At 33.7% G+C, this 14,100-nt stretch overlaps 2 protein-coding genes across 5 annotated transcripts in view; both read right to left on the bottom strand.

Annotated features, from left to right (window-relative positions):
• Positions 1–1,146, bottom strand: part of mrtfaa (myocardin related transcription factor Aa) — a 45,045-nt gene extending 43,899 nt beyond the window's left edge. For all 4 annotated transcript variants that reach the window (XM_059552469.1, XM_059552477.1, XM_059552487.1 and 1 more), the window contains exon 1: positions 985–1,146. In XM_059552469.1, the coding sequence (XP_059408452.1) occupies positions 985–1,144 (160 nt within the window). In that variant the 5' untranslated portion in view covers positions 1,145–1,146. The remainder of the gene's footprint in view (positions 1–984) is intronic.
• Positions 1,147–10,863: 9,717 nt separating this feature from the next.
• On the bottom strand, positions 10,864–13,499 carry LOC132113836 (GTPase IMAP family member 7-like). Its single transcript, XM_059521896.1, has 5 exons — positions 13,323–13,499; positions 13,128–13,213; positions 12,944–13,002; positions 12,799–12,844; positions 10,864–11,850 (listed from the first exon to the last, which is right to left on the bottom strand). The coding sequence occupies exons 2-5, from the start codon at positions 13,207–13,209 to the stop codon at positions 10,982–10,984; spliced, it is 1,056 nt and encodes a 351-aa protein (XP_059377879.1). The 5' UTR covers positions 13,210–13,213; positions 13,323–13,499; the 3' UTR covers positions 10,864–10,981.
• Positions 13,500–14,100: the final 601 nt, after the last annotated feature.

Genomic DNA, 14,100 nt, shown 5'->3' with positions numbered 1-14,100 from the left:
ATGGAGACTGACTCATCTCATATACTGTATTTATACAGCGAGTGCCAAAATGACCTGAACTCACTGCCAGAAATACAAAAGAAAAAACAGTTAAATAATTCCAGCATGACTGAAAATTTGAGTACGAGATATATTTATGACAAATAGATTTTCTCGATTCACCTGTTATTGGGAAGTGTGGCAAAAAGTAAATTTCAGACCATCCGCTTAACTTTATAGTATACAGTATATGTAAGTTGCTTGATAAAAATAAACAGAATTTTTACCTAATTTTAAACAAGACATTTTTTAAAAATTTATAGAAACAATAATCAACTCTAAACTGTATTATCACTGTGATTTTACCAGCACCCTGTACCTAGTAACAATCTGGCTAAAAATAAAATCCTAAATGTTTTTTATACTATTGACACATCAGAAAATTCTTTAGAGTTGGTTACTGTAATTCAGAAAATAATGGGACATCTGTCATATTGGTATTGGTTATTATATAAGTAAAGCTTATGAATGCTGTGTTCACAAATGCTGCAAGTCAGAATTATTGAAGATTCTGTCTTAGATTTAATAATAACCGTATTTTCCGGACTATAAGTCGCACTTTTTTTCATAGTTTGGCTGGTCCTGCGACTTATAGTCAGGTGCGACTTATTTATCAAAATTAATTTTTACATGAACCAACAGAAACAAACTAAGAGAAAAGAACCAAGAGAAAACATTGCCGTCTACAGCCGCGAGAGGGCGCTCTATGCTGCTCATTGCTCCTGTAGTCTACACAGAGCAGTATAGATCGCCCTCTCGCGGCTGTAGACGGTAATGTTTTCTCTTGGTTCTTGGTTCTAAATAAATGCGACTTATAGTCCAGTGCGAGTTATATATGTTTTTTCCCTCATCATGATGTATTTTTGGACAGATTCGACTTATACTTAGGTGTGACTTATAGTCCGAAAAATACGGTACATGCAACTGCCATTACAATAAGCTCACCATTCTTCCTCTCATGAATAGGAAGCAAGTTGAGGGTGGGCTGAAGAGACAGTTCTTGCAGCTCATTGGTTACGGCATCACTCTGTGGACTGGAGGCGGAGCCTGTGGTATCAGCAGGGGCAGTGACACTGGGACTTGACTCCTCCCCCATAGTTGCCATAGTCAAAACAGCCCTAAAACAAAAAGAAATAACATTATTAAAATTAATGACAATAGTCACTCATTGTTAACCTACTTAAAGTTAGTATTTAGCATGCTGGTATAGCTTAATAGGGAACAAAGTGTAATTTTTGACAACAAATGTTTCCAGAATATGCACAAGAATATTTTCCAGGAAAATGTAAAACATTGTGAATATGACCTTTAGTAAGGGACATTCTACTCTGAAAGAAAGAGTGTGTGTGTGTGTGTGTGTGTGTGTGGGGTGTAGATTTATGATCTCACTGCAGCAGAAAAAACACAGCGGTAATGCAAACTCTGCTGCAAGCATTTTAAGCAGATGACAAAAACCATCACCATGGTAACATGTTATAACACTTCACATACAGAAAGAGAAACACAAGTAGCATCTCTGCAGTGACAGATTGTGAAGGTATCTGACATAACATCATCCCTACACTGAGTCACACATTCAGTCACGGCCACATCTGCTAATGAGCTTCACCATTTCCAGCAATCAACTTCCATTTCAGAATGTTTGCACTATTTGGAACACATCAATGTTTAAAAAAGATCATTTTAGAATGTCTGCATTCTGCAACATTTAGGCATGGTTTCACAAACAGGGTTTAGACTAAAGCAGGATTAGGCCATAGTTTAATTAGGTCATGGAAGTTTTTTTTTTGTATAAACGTAACTTATAAAAAAACATTACTGGTGTGCATCTAGAGACAAAACAAAAGCACTGGCAAGTTTTAAGATCAATCAGTGCAAGTTTTTTTTTTTTTTAAGTTAAGTTAAACAGCTCAGACTTACATTTTAGTCTGGACTAGGTTCAATCCTTGTCTGTGAAACTGGTGGCTAGAATGTTACAATGTTTAAAAAATAAATAAACTGAAATATGTTTAAATGTAAAGATACATTTAGAATGTCTGCAAGATCTAGGATATTTTAAATGTTCAAAAAATAATTTCAGAATGTTTGCAACATCAAAAACATGTTCATGTTCAAACAAGAAAGCTTTTGAATATCTGCTACAACTATGTTTGAATATTTAGGAAAATGAGCACTATAGAATGACTGAAAAACTAGAACATTTGAACGTTCCAAAAATACATCTAGAGTGTTTGAATTAAAACAATAAATAATAATAATAATAATAATAATATAAGGTTAATTCTACGTGTTCACAATGTATGAGTGTTTGCAACATCCGGGAAGCATAAAAAATATTTAACACACACAACTCACTTCTTTAAAAGGAACTATAATGCAATCATTAAATCACAGATTTCTCTTCATTCAGAGAAATTCAATAAAAATCTCTCAACTTTCTCAGTAAAATGGAGTCTGCTTCCATCAGAACTGATCTCAAGTTACAAAAATCTCCATTCAAAAATAAAAAAAGTTTTGTCAGATCCTATTACCTTGCTTTGAATATCAGGGAAACTGCATGGTTAATTCAGCCATTTACTGGGAAGTCGCAAACGTCAACAAAGAAGCAAACTCAAGCACGGGAGAAATATGAAGCCCAATTAATATTTGACCAATATTTAATGAAGATTTTTCTCAATTTCAGTTTAATTAGGAATTTAAAAAAGACAACTATTTTAATGAGTGAATTCGATTGATTCAGTGGGGATTTTCACTAAGCTCTTGAGAAAAAAAAAGTTGTGATAAAACGAACACTTTGGTACCGAACAAGAGAACTGGTTTTGATAGAAAGACTGTCAAGTGTTTTCAGAAATGCATTTCTCTCTACAGGGTTTGAATAAAGAGCAGATAACAGCTTAGTCATGAGCATAGTGAGTCACACACACACACGTCTTTCTCATCAAGCCATCTGAGCAAAACAGTGCTGCTAGAATCTATTGCCATGGTGATGATGTCACAATTGGGAAAACATGATTGAAAGGCACATTCTGTTTACATCTCAGTTTCTCAGCACCACATTAGCTTCGCAAAGTCATTTATTTCTCCCTAATTTCCTTGTTTTTCTTCTCTTTTGTTTGGTTCACAGAACATTTCTGGATATTAAGTAATACTAAAAATATGAGTGGGAGTATTTTGTGGTAAGTAAAATGTGCAGAGAGCGATGATGAACAGAGGGAAGTGTTGGGAAAAGGGACCGCATGATTCTCACATGTACCAATGTGGACAGAATATTAAAGGGGTCATATGATGCGATTTTAAGTTTCCTTTCTCTTTGGAGTGTTACAAGCTGTTTATGAATAGATAAGATCCCTAAAGTTGCAAAGACTAAAGTCTCAAACCCAAAGAGATTCTTTATTAAAAAAAAAAAGTGTTGTCCACGGCCTTCTAAAACGGCTCGTCCCCCCCTCCCCCCACGTCTACATCACGATGTGGGAAGATTTGCATAACACTTCCCAAATGTTCATGCAAAGAAAGAAAGCGTAACTTTTATGCTCCCATGTCATGGAGACACTGTGTGTTTTGTTGTGAAAGCAAATCTACTTTGTTTGGCCTTCCAATAGAGGACACAACTAGAAATCAGTGGTTATGTTGTATTTACAACACTGTTCCAGAACAGTTCAACCTAAATATTCAGATGTGTGCAGAACTGTTTCCTGGGAGAGTAGCCTACGATGCCGGTGTTCTGACAAATAATGCGGACTCACAGCATTCACAGCTTTGTCACTGATGATTCAAACGCGAGCAGTGTAGAGTAGTGCTTGTCGTTTGTCATTTCTCCAATTGAAAATGCAGACATATTTTTATGTTTACGCTGCGCGATGCAATGCAACGCGTAAAAAGACAGTTTAAGTCATTATAATCAGTTATTATTTCCTCACTGGAAGCAAAAAAAAGCCTCGTTTGTAATGGGTTTTATTGGTTTTTAATCTCATCCCGCTGGGACATGGCATCACAATATAGTAGTATAAGGGGCGTAACATTTCGGTCACAAGCTTGAGGTATTTGGCCAATCAACGCACTAGATAGCTGGCCAATCAGAGCACACCTCGCTTTTCAGACCGATGAGCTTTGAAAAAAATTTATGCGTTTCAGAAAGGCAGGGCATAGAGGAGAAACAATAATGTACAGTATGTGGAAAATAATGTGTTTGTTCATTACACCAAAAAAACAATTTTATGTATTTAAGCAAAGTCATATGACACGTTTAAGCAACAAAAATGGTTTTCAACATCTTAATAATAATAAAACATATATATACATTATATATATATATATATATATATATATATATATATATATATATATATATATATATATATATATATATATATATATATATATATATATATATATAGTACAGACCAAAAGTTTGGAAACATTACTATTTTTAATGTTTTTGAAAGAAGTTTCATCTGCTCATCAAGCCTGCATTTATTTGATCAAAAAAAACAGAAAAAACAGTCATATTGTGAAATATTATTACAACTTAAAATAATAGTTTTCTATTTGAATATACTTAAAAAAATAATTTATTACTGTGATGCAAAGCTGAATTTTCTAATATTCTGATTTATTATGAGTGTTGAAACAGTTCTGCTGTCTAATATATTTGATGAATAAAAGGTTAAAAAGAACTGCATTTATTCAAAACAAAAAAAAAATCTAATAATATATATTCTAATAATATATTTTCTTTACTATCACTTTTTATCAATTTAACACATCCTTGCTGAATAAAAGTATTGATTTTATTTAAAAAAAAAAAGAAAAAAAATTACTGACCCCAAATTACTGACCAGTACTGTATATTGTTATTACAAAATATTTATATTTTACAAACATTCAAAAGCTTCTTTTTTTTTTTATCAAAGTATCCTAAAAAAGTATCACATGTTCTGAAAAATATTAAGGAGCAGAACTGTTTCCAACTTTGATAATGAATCATCATATTAGAATGATTTCTAAAGGAACATGTGATAATGATCCTAGAAATTCAGCTTTGCATCACAGAAATAAATGATGATTTAAAGTATAATAAATTTAAAAACAATTATTTTAAATTGTAATAATATATCAATATTATATTATTATTAACAATATTACATTTTTTTCTGTATTTTTGATCAAATAAATGCAGGCTTGATGAGCAGAAGAAACTTCTTTCAAAAACACAACTTTTGGTCTGTACTAATATATATATATATATATATATATATATATATATATATATATATATATATATATATATATATATATATATATATATATAGTAGTCAGAGTCAATGCCAAACAATGTAATTGTTTTTTTTTTCTTTGAAAAGCAAGACAAAATATATATATAAAAAAAACAAAAAAAAAAAAACACATTTTAGCTATTTAATTTACTCAATGGTGAAAAAAATTGCCAAAATACATGGGGGGGGGGGGGGCACTTGAAAAACTGCATTCGGTATTTGGCCCAGTGATGCATTTTGTTCGGCTTTGGCGTCGGCCAAGAATTTTCATTTCGGTGCATCCCTTATATACACATAAATGCATGTATATTTTTCAGAAAAATATGTTATGTTTGTGTATACAAGTATACACTTAAACATAATATAAATGATGTGAATACAAATATATACATTTAAATACATGTAGATATTTTCAAAATATATACTGTATGTGTGTATATTTATACAGACATAATAAATATACCAAGTACACACATACTTATGTAAACAAAAACTTTTATTTTGGATGTGATTAACCGTTTGACAGCACTAATATGTATATATACACACACATATAACATTCACTCTGACATCCTGATACTTACGCTAATCACAGATGACGACACAGACTTTGCTAAACACTTAGATGAAATGTATATAATTTATTGAGCATTATGGGAAACTGATGCTCCAGTGCTGGGAACATATTACACTTACTGACATCATAAGCGTACATCACTGCTAACTCTAGGCAGACATTACAGTCTTTCCAATACACTGTTTTACTACCTCCCAGTCAACTGATCTTTTAAGTCCAATTAAAGTCACACATTTTGTGGGTTTTGCCTTCTTTTAAGAGTGAGGAATGGGATGAGGGTATGACTTACAGCCAAGCCTACAGCATTAACACCATGGCTCAACATGTGTAGCATTTTAACTCAACTGTTGTTTCCCTCAGGTCTTTCAATTGTGAAACTGTGGGCAGGTTTCTTATTTGGGCTTTCGTGGTCAGTTGGTTTGCTTTTATCTGGGTCAAAATGCAAAACTTTATTCCCTTTGGAAGGAAAGCTCTCTGGTGGTGCAATCAGCTTCAACAGAAGGCAGTTAGATGTTTTTTTTTTCTGTTTACCAAGCTGAACAAGTGAGGCACAGACAAGGCAACAGTTTAAGACTACCTACACACTTCACCCAAAAGATGAGGTCACTGGGTCAGAATATCATGCCGTGTCCCTGGTGCCTCTGCACAGTGGCAGCTGGCTAATCCATGCCAGGTGCGAGCAGGCCAACTTCTTGGTACTCAGCCAAGTGGCACACATTGCCATCTGACTTTCAATAGCACAGTCAAGCAGGCTAATACTGTTATTCTGTCTGAGATGCATCAGATTACAGAAGCAAAATGGCATTTTGTGAATGGCATTTCATATTGACTCTGACTACTAGGCTTTATGGCTACCGATTTTGCAACCATAGTGGACCGTATTTCATTCACACATATGCAATTTACTTAGTATTGTAAAATAGCATGAAGTGATTGTTAAAACAGAGCTTCTGAAAAGTCCAGAGAACATCAGGGCTTTTGGGAATTGCAAATAAACACAAGCAGATTTGTGGGGCTGTAGGTGCCTGTGATTCAGTTACCTGGTTTCTTTCCTGCTTAAAAAAACTCCAACGTAATTCCATGTCAGGTGTGAAGCACCATTACCTTAAAGAAAGTACAATAAGAAAAGAAAAAGAAAAAGATTAGCTAATAAAACAACAGCCATGATATCCATTTACACAAGGGGCACTAAGAAGCATTTCAATTTGTATTTGCAAAATTTTTTTTTTATATTTGTTAGAAACGTTTAAATGTATTTGTTTTATTTTAAGAAATATATATATATATATATTTCTTTCCATGCTAGGTATTCTTTACAATGTACTAAGCTGGAAATTAAATTTCCAAAACATTTGCTGGAAAATGACACATACTTGCACAATGCAAATTATACTGACTGCTTCATAGTTTCCAACATTTTATGAAAATTGTGTTTCTATGATTGTCTAAGAGAAGCCATTTTCTACCTTAGCCAGTAAGATAGCATTGCTGTTGCAAATTCTGATTTGTCAACAAGATCATGTGAAACAAGCTTACAAGGGATAAAAATGCATGTAAAGGATCAATAAATCTAAAATGCTCAGTATCAACCATGCTGTTATTTTAGCATACTTTTAAAGCATTTATTAATATTTTGAATAAGCTTTTATTTTTATTTTTCCATTTTCAGTGTAATTTAATTTAGAATTTTACTATTGTCTGTATGTGCTTTTGACACTAGGTTTTGTTTTTATTATATATTTATATACAGAGTAAATAGTGCAGCCAAATGATTAATCGCATCCAAAATAAAAGTTTTTTGTTTACATATTTGTGTGTATTGTTTATATTTATTACTATATATAAGCACTTTCATAACAGATGCGATATATAATTTGAAAATTATTACATTTATTTACACATATATACTTATATTCATATAATTTATATTCTATATAAATATTTGATTATATCAAATGTATATTATATATAAATATATTATATCAAATTTATATTACATATAAATATATAAACCTAACAGAATTTACTTCAATGTATACATGCATGTGTGTGTATTTATATAGGCTAAACATAATAAATATAGACCGTACACACATATATTACTTCAACTTAAGCTTCTTTATTTCTGTTAGCTGAAAAAGCAACATTTCTAACTTAAAGTTAAGTTCAAGTTATATTTTATGTCAACTTTATTTTAATAACCTACAGATTATTATTTTTTTTTACATTTGAACAACACTGGTATTAACAGGCCTGGAATCTTTGGCCCTTTTTGGTAATCCCTGTATTTTTTCTTTTTAAAACACAAGTTTTTGTCGCACAGAGGAATGTTCTAGGCTCAATGAAAGCTCGATCAACAGCATGCCACAGAAAATAATTTTTACTCATACCCCTCATGGGGCACACAAAGATACCAGAACAGGACTGTTAACATACACAGAAATCCACACAGTAGAAATACGTCAATAAACCATAAGTTTATCCACCTAGAACAGCAGTTCCACCGGACCAGTTAGCAAACAACAAAGCATATTTTTGTGTGGAAGAATTAAGTCATTTTCAAAAGTATAACTTGCACATTTCTGCTGTTGATAAAATCAAACTTGTTTTAAACTTGAAACATTCCTTTGAAACCTGTGCTGCAAGACAATAAGCATGAAAGTGAGAATGACTAAAAGAGCACAGACATAAGAGACACGCAGACAGGAATACAGGAGGACTGTCAGTTTTACACTATTATTTTTAAAGCTAGAATGCAGTTAAATAGTTAAATGCATCTTTATGACCATCGGCTTCATCAGACGAAAAACACACCTTGGTACTGTATGATTACAGTTTTCATACACTGTGATATTCATACTGCTTTTAACCCAAAGGCAAAATAAGACACTTAAAAGACTGTAAATAACATATGTTAAGAGCTGTCATAACATGCCAACCCACCTAATGACAGATGCATGCAATAAAAGAATAAAAACACCATGTCATGATGCATGTTACATAACACTCCCACCTCCACAGCATCAGGACCACAAGCCCCCTCCCGTGCCCACTGTGGCCAAGGTGACCTGTATCCCTTATAACCTTCAGTCAAACGTTTGACAACCCCCCAAAACGTGCTGTCTCACCTAGCAAGTAACTTAACCTGACAAGCAAACTGTGCATGCCATGTGCCTGCTGTTTCCAACTACACAGTACAACCTCCAGCAAGCTTATAATGCAATATTAAACACCGTGAAAGCATTCGAATAAACGACTGCGCATGTACAGCGGCTGCGTATCTTAAAAATAATAAGTTTAACAGTTGTCTTACTTTACAGTGCTTGATCCATCCTGGTCTGCACTCCACTAATCGTTTCCGATATCCAGTAAACTTCAACCGGAAACCCGCCTGTTTTTAGGACTCTGAAGAGCGACATTGCGGACAGCCAATAGGCTCGTTCAGATGACTTCCGCGAACCCCCTAAGCCAATCACTTCGCTGCTCGGTGTTCTTGGTGGTACAAGTGGACCAATTAGAATGCTCAGCGGTTGTGATGGAACGCTCAACGTTGAAATTCTACCACAGGATTAGATAAGTGTGTACTTAATGGTAATTAGCATGTACATTAGTTTTGATAGAGGAAAAAAGAAATGGTTTCAATTTAATTCATATTTAAATACTATACTTTATAGTGCACAATTTTCTCTAATAACACAAAACAATTTTTATTTATTTATTTTTTTAAATTGTTTTTTTTATCAAAAATGGAGGATTCGGCTTTCTGAGTACAATTTATTGCCTAACAACATAATTATTATTATTATTAGTATTAGTAGTAGTACACTAAATAAAGCTCTTTTGTTGGTCTGATTGCTTCCATTGTCCTCATTTGTAAGTCGCTTTGGATAAAAGCGTCTGCTAAATGACTACATGTAAATGTAGTAGTAGTAATGCGTGTAATACGTTTTTTTTTACATTTTTTAAATACATTATTTGGATTTATTTTAAATAAAAAAAATCTTTAATAAATCACTAAATCGTGGGGACATGGAAAGCTAAATTTCCTTTTGAATGAGAGTTTTGAGTTGAAGTACAGCACAAAAAGAGGGATTTAACTGCCTCCTATCGGCCAATTTATGCAATTGTCTGTTTATTTGACCCTATTAAATAATTTGTAAAAAAGGGGTAACACTTTAGTATAGGGTACAATTCTCACTAATAACTAGTTGCTTATTAGCATGCCTATTATTAACATATTGGCTGTTTATTAGTGCTTATAAAGTACATATAATGCATGACATCCATAATCCTACCCAATACCCTAAACTTAACAACTACCTTATAAACTATTAATAAGCAGCAAATTAGGAGTTAATTAAGGCAAAAGTCAAAGTTAATGGTTAGTTAAAAGTGAGAATTGGACCTTAAAATAAAATGTGACCAAAAAAGGTTATTGTCTACTTTTTGTAGCTGTGGTTTTTTTTTACCATCACATTCCTATTCACATTAGTAGGATATGAAATTGCTGTACACTGTGTTTAATTAAATAATTGTACTAAAGCTATTTCTCTTGAGCTTTTTCTTATAGTAAATGTTTCTTAGAGTAAGTGAACTAAAAATGAGTTAAGAAAGTATAATGTCGGGTTTATCTTTTTTTTCTCTTGCTATAATAAGTTGCTGACACACCCTCTTGTTGAAAATATTTTGTCTTGCAGATTAGATTAGCTTAAAACTTCTGATTAGAAAAATAGTCTATTTCAAAGTCCTCTGAGAACACTTTTATTGTTTTACTGTCATTGAAAAAAAATAGGGCAGCATTAAAATCAGCGGACAACAGAATTACAGCTAATTGATTACAGTAGTAAGCTATTCATGTTTTCATAGCATTAGAGATGAATGACAATTGAATCGTTTTATAATTAAGAAAATTCCATAAGAGTATCATGGGAACATAGTGGTATATTGTTAAATGAAACTTCTGTGGTAAGTTAATGAGCTACTTAATTAAAATAGTCACAACAACAATAAACAGCCACAAAGTAAAACCTGAACATAGTTTATCACCATCACTCCAAGACAAAGTTCCTGAACGGCTCATACAATGGTTTGATTAAAGAATGGTCTGTGATTTTGTTACAGATGAGGGGGCTCTGGTAAGACCTGCTTTCAGAGTTATGCGTCTTGATGGATTCTCAGCTAGTCTCCGTGCATAGTCTTCTTCCTCTCTCCAGAGCTCACGCTTTTTCCTCTCTAACTCCTCCTTATCTTCATAATAATTCTCCTCCAGCTCTCTCTCCTTTCGTGCAATCTCTTCCTGCCTCTCCTCCAGAATCTTCTCTTGTTTTTCACATATCCTTCGCTCTGAGTTCGGGTAAAATGACGTTGTGTAGCAGCTTCTGCCATTGATGGCCACCAAGGTATCGATCTTCTCTAGAAGTTTAGTCACTTGCTCAAAGTTTCCCGTGTTCTTGTTATTGAAGAACACAAATCCACCACTGCATGTGCGGATAAAGTCTCTGAGGTCTTTGTCTGAGCTGGCAATCACATCATTTGGCATTTTCCCCTCTAGTCGATCTCCGTGTGTGAACAGAACCACTGTGTAATTCCAAATGTTCTTCCCGAAGATGTTCTGGATTATTTTATGCATGTTCTTGTCCTCATTGGTTAAGTTTCCCACCGGCTGAACCAGCACAAACACGTGTGGTCCTGGTTTATAGAGAGAGACAGATTTCATGATCTCCCTGGTGACATCCTTCTCCGTTCGATTGATCTTATTCAGTCCCGGCGTGTCGATTATGGCCACAGGTCGGCCGTTGATGTTTCCAGATGCTCTTTCACAGAACTGTGTGACTCTGCTCAGCTGCATATCCGTGTTGAAGACATTGCATCTGAGGATGGTGTTTCCGGTGGAGCTTTTTCCAGACCCTCTCGCACCCAGTAACATGATGCGCAGCTCCTCTGCTTCAGCCTCAGCCTCAGCTGGAAAAAGATCATTGCCACAGCATGGTATATGTTGAAATTTTAAACTAGCAGAAGATATTAAGGGATAAATCACCCCCCCCCCCCCCCCCCCAAAAAAAAATTCTCACCATCATGTATTTTGAATTGTTTCTTTTTATATAGTATATATATATATATATATATATATATATTTTTTTTTTTTTTTTTTTTTTTTTTTGAGTGTTTCCCATGGAAGACAGTAAATCAAACAGGTTTGCCTATACTATTGAAGTCAATGGGATATACAGGTTTGGAACTACATGAAGTTATAATTCATGATTTAATGACAAGGATATGATGTGATTTAAGGGATTACAGTTCCCACCACTAGGTCACCTTCTCCAGAATACTGACTGACATCTTCATTGTTCACACTTGTGTAATTCTCATTGTTTGAAAATGTGAATCATGGTCCAAACCGAAGCGAGCAGATTCACTGTCTTTTTTCTACACTAGAAGCATTCTATCATTCTAACCAAAATCCACCAGTCACTAGTGTAGTGATAAGCTAATGACTTTTATATATTGTACTAATACACAAAACTCTCTTACAGTATGCCATTCTTCAATCTTTGGGTTTGCTCAAAAAGAGTTGTGGGAGCTTTTGCCTGTACTGCAGTCCCTATGTAGTTATGCCCAAAAACTGTTTGGAAAAGCACATATGACTTTGAAAAACCCTGTTAGTATCGGTTCTGAGCATTCTTGGTATTCTGATCTGATAAGTTAGGCTCTTTATCTTGTTTTTGTTATCTTGGCATTTTGTGTTTTGTATGTACAGCTCAGATCGGAGTGATTTCATGTGCAGTGGCCATTGTCTGCTTCTCTAGACTCAAACAGCTGAAGCACTAGCAGACAATAGACCCACTGAACCCGCTTACATTGATTTATTTATAATTATTGCCAGTGGTAATTACCATCACACTTAACCATTCAAGGAGGGTGATTTTGGAATCGCTTTTAAGTCTTGAATATCGAAACCAGATAAAGCCAGATCATTATTTAATGATAATAACATACTACTACTAATAAACATAATGAATGAATATAAATCTCACAATTTATTTGACTTACCATACAAAGTTGGTGATTTTGAGTTTGCTCTTACGTTTTCATATAGTTCATCAATTTCAGCTACGGAATATATTAATATTAACTGTTAGGGAAAATTAATGCCTTTTTTATAAAATACTTTTTAGAATGATTTGATTTGAATGAATTGATTCAGACATGATACAGTATATGAATCGGTAACTCACAACCCAGTGAAGAGTCCAGTTCAAAAGCTTCTTTCTCTATTTCAGCCTTCAGACTGTCCCACAGCATCTCTTCTGAAGTCATTGCTCTGTATTATATATATATAATAAAAATAATAAAATAAAATAAAATAAAATAGTACATAAATATTTGACCTCAGTATTTGAGACTCACCTCCCACAAATGAAAGTACTCACAGTTTTCAGAGTTGATATACTTATGATTCTGGATCCACAGACAGAGTGTAGAGTTCTTGAATGTGAGTTCCTTCACCACTGTGAATGACTAAGAATCCTGTTTAACCAGTGTCTTTAAGGGTTGCACAAGTCCAATGAAAAGGCTTCTATCTGTCTTCTAGCAGGCATTTAGATGATAAGAAAAGAACTTAACATATTTCAGATACAAAAACAATTTCAGTAGTTTCAAGCATGAAGACACACTATTGAGTTAAAGGGTTGGTAAGCTAAGGGCTGCTCTCAGTTCTTTAGTATTTCATCCAGTCGGACTCTTCCACTGTTATCTGGCACGTTTCTCAGGTGCTGAGCAAACGTGAGTGGCATGAACTTATATATATTAGAGAAATATATTAGAGAATTTTCAACTGAATTTAAAAAAAAAAGTTTTTTAATTTTTTTTATGAATATTGCTCAAAACTGATTCCTGCTTATTGAAATATAGTTACAGAGTGAAATGGAGACATTTAAAAATGTTCACATAACAAGTTGAATGCCAAACAGTCCTTCTTCTATTTGGAGGTTTTTATATGACTGTGTTAAGTATTTCATCTTGTGGTGTGTCAGGAAGTGATGTGTGACTTGTTTTCAGGAAGTACATACTGAGATAACACCTGTGAGTTTGCAAGTCAAGAAAAAAACAAAAAACCTTCAAACAGTGTTATCTCTGATTGCCATCTGTTGCTATTTTCAAAATGTGTTTTCATTCAAATTCAATTCAAAGCTATGCATGTGTATAATA

The sequence above is a fragment of the Carassius carassius genome, chromosome 1 (genome assembly GCF_963082965.1).
Source record: "Carassius carassius chromosome 1, fCarCar2.1, whole genome shotgun sequence".
Classification (NCBI taxonomy): Eukaryota; Metazoa; Chordata; class Actinopteri; order Cypriniformes; family Cyprinidae; genus Carassius; species Carassius carassius.
This window is presented reverse-complemented; position numbering and strand designations above follow the sequence as displayed.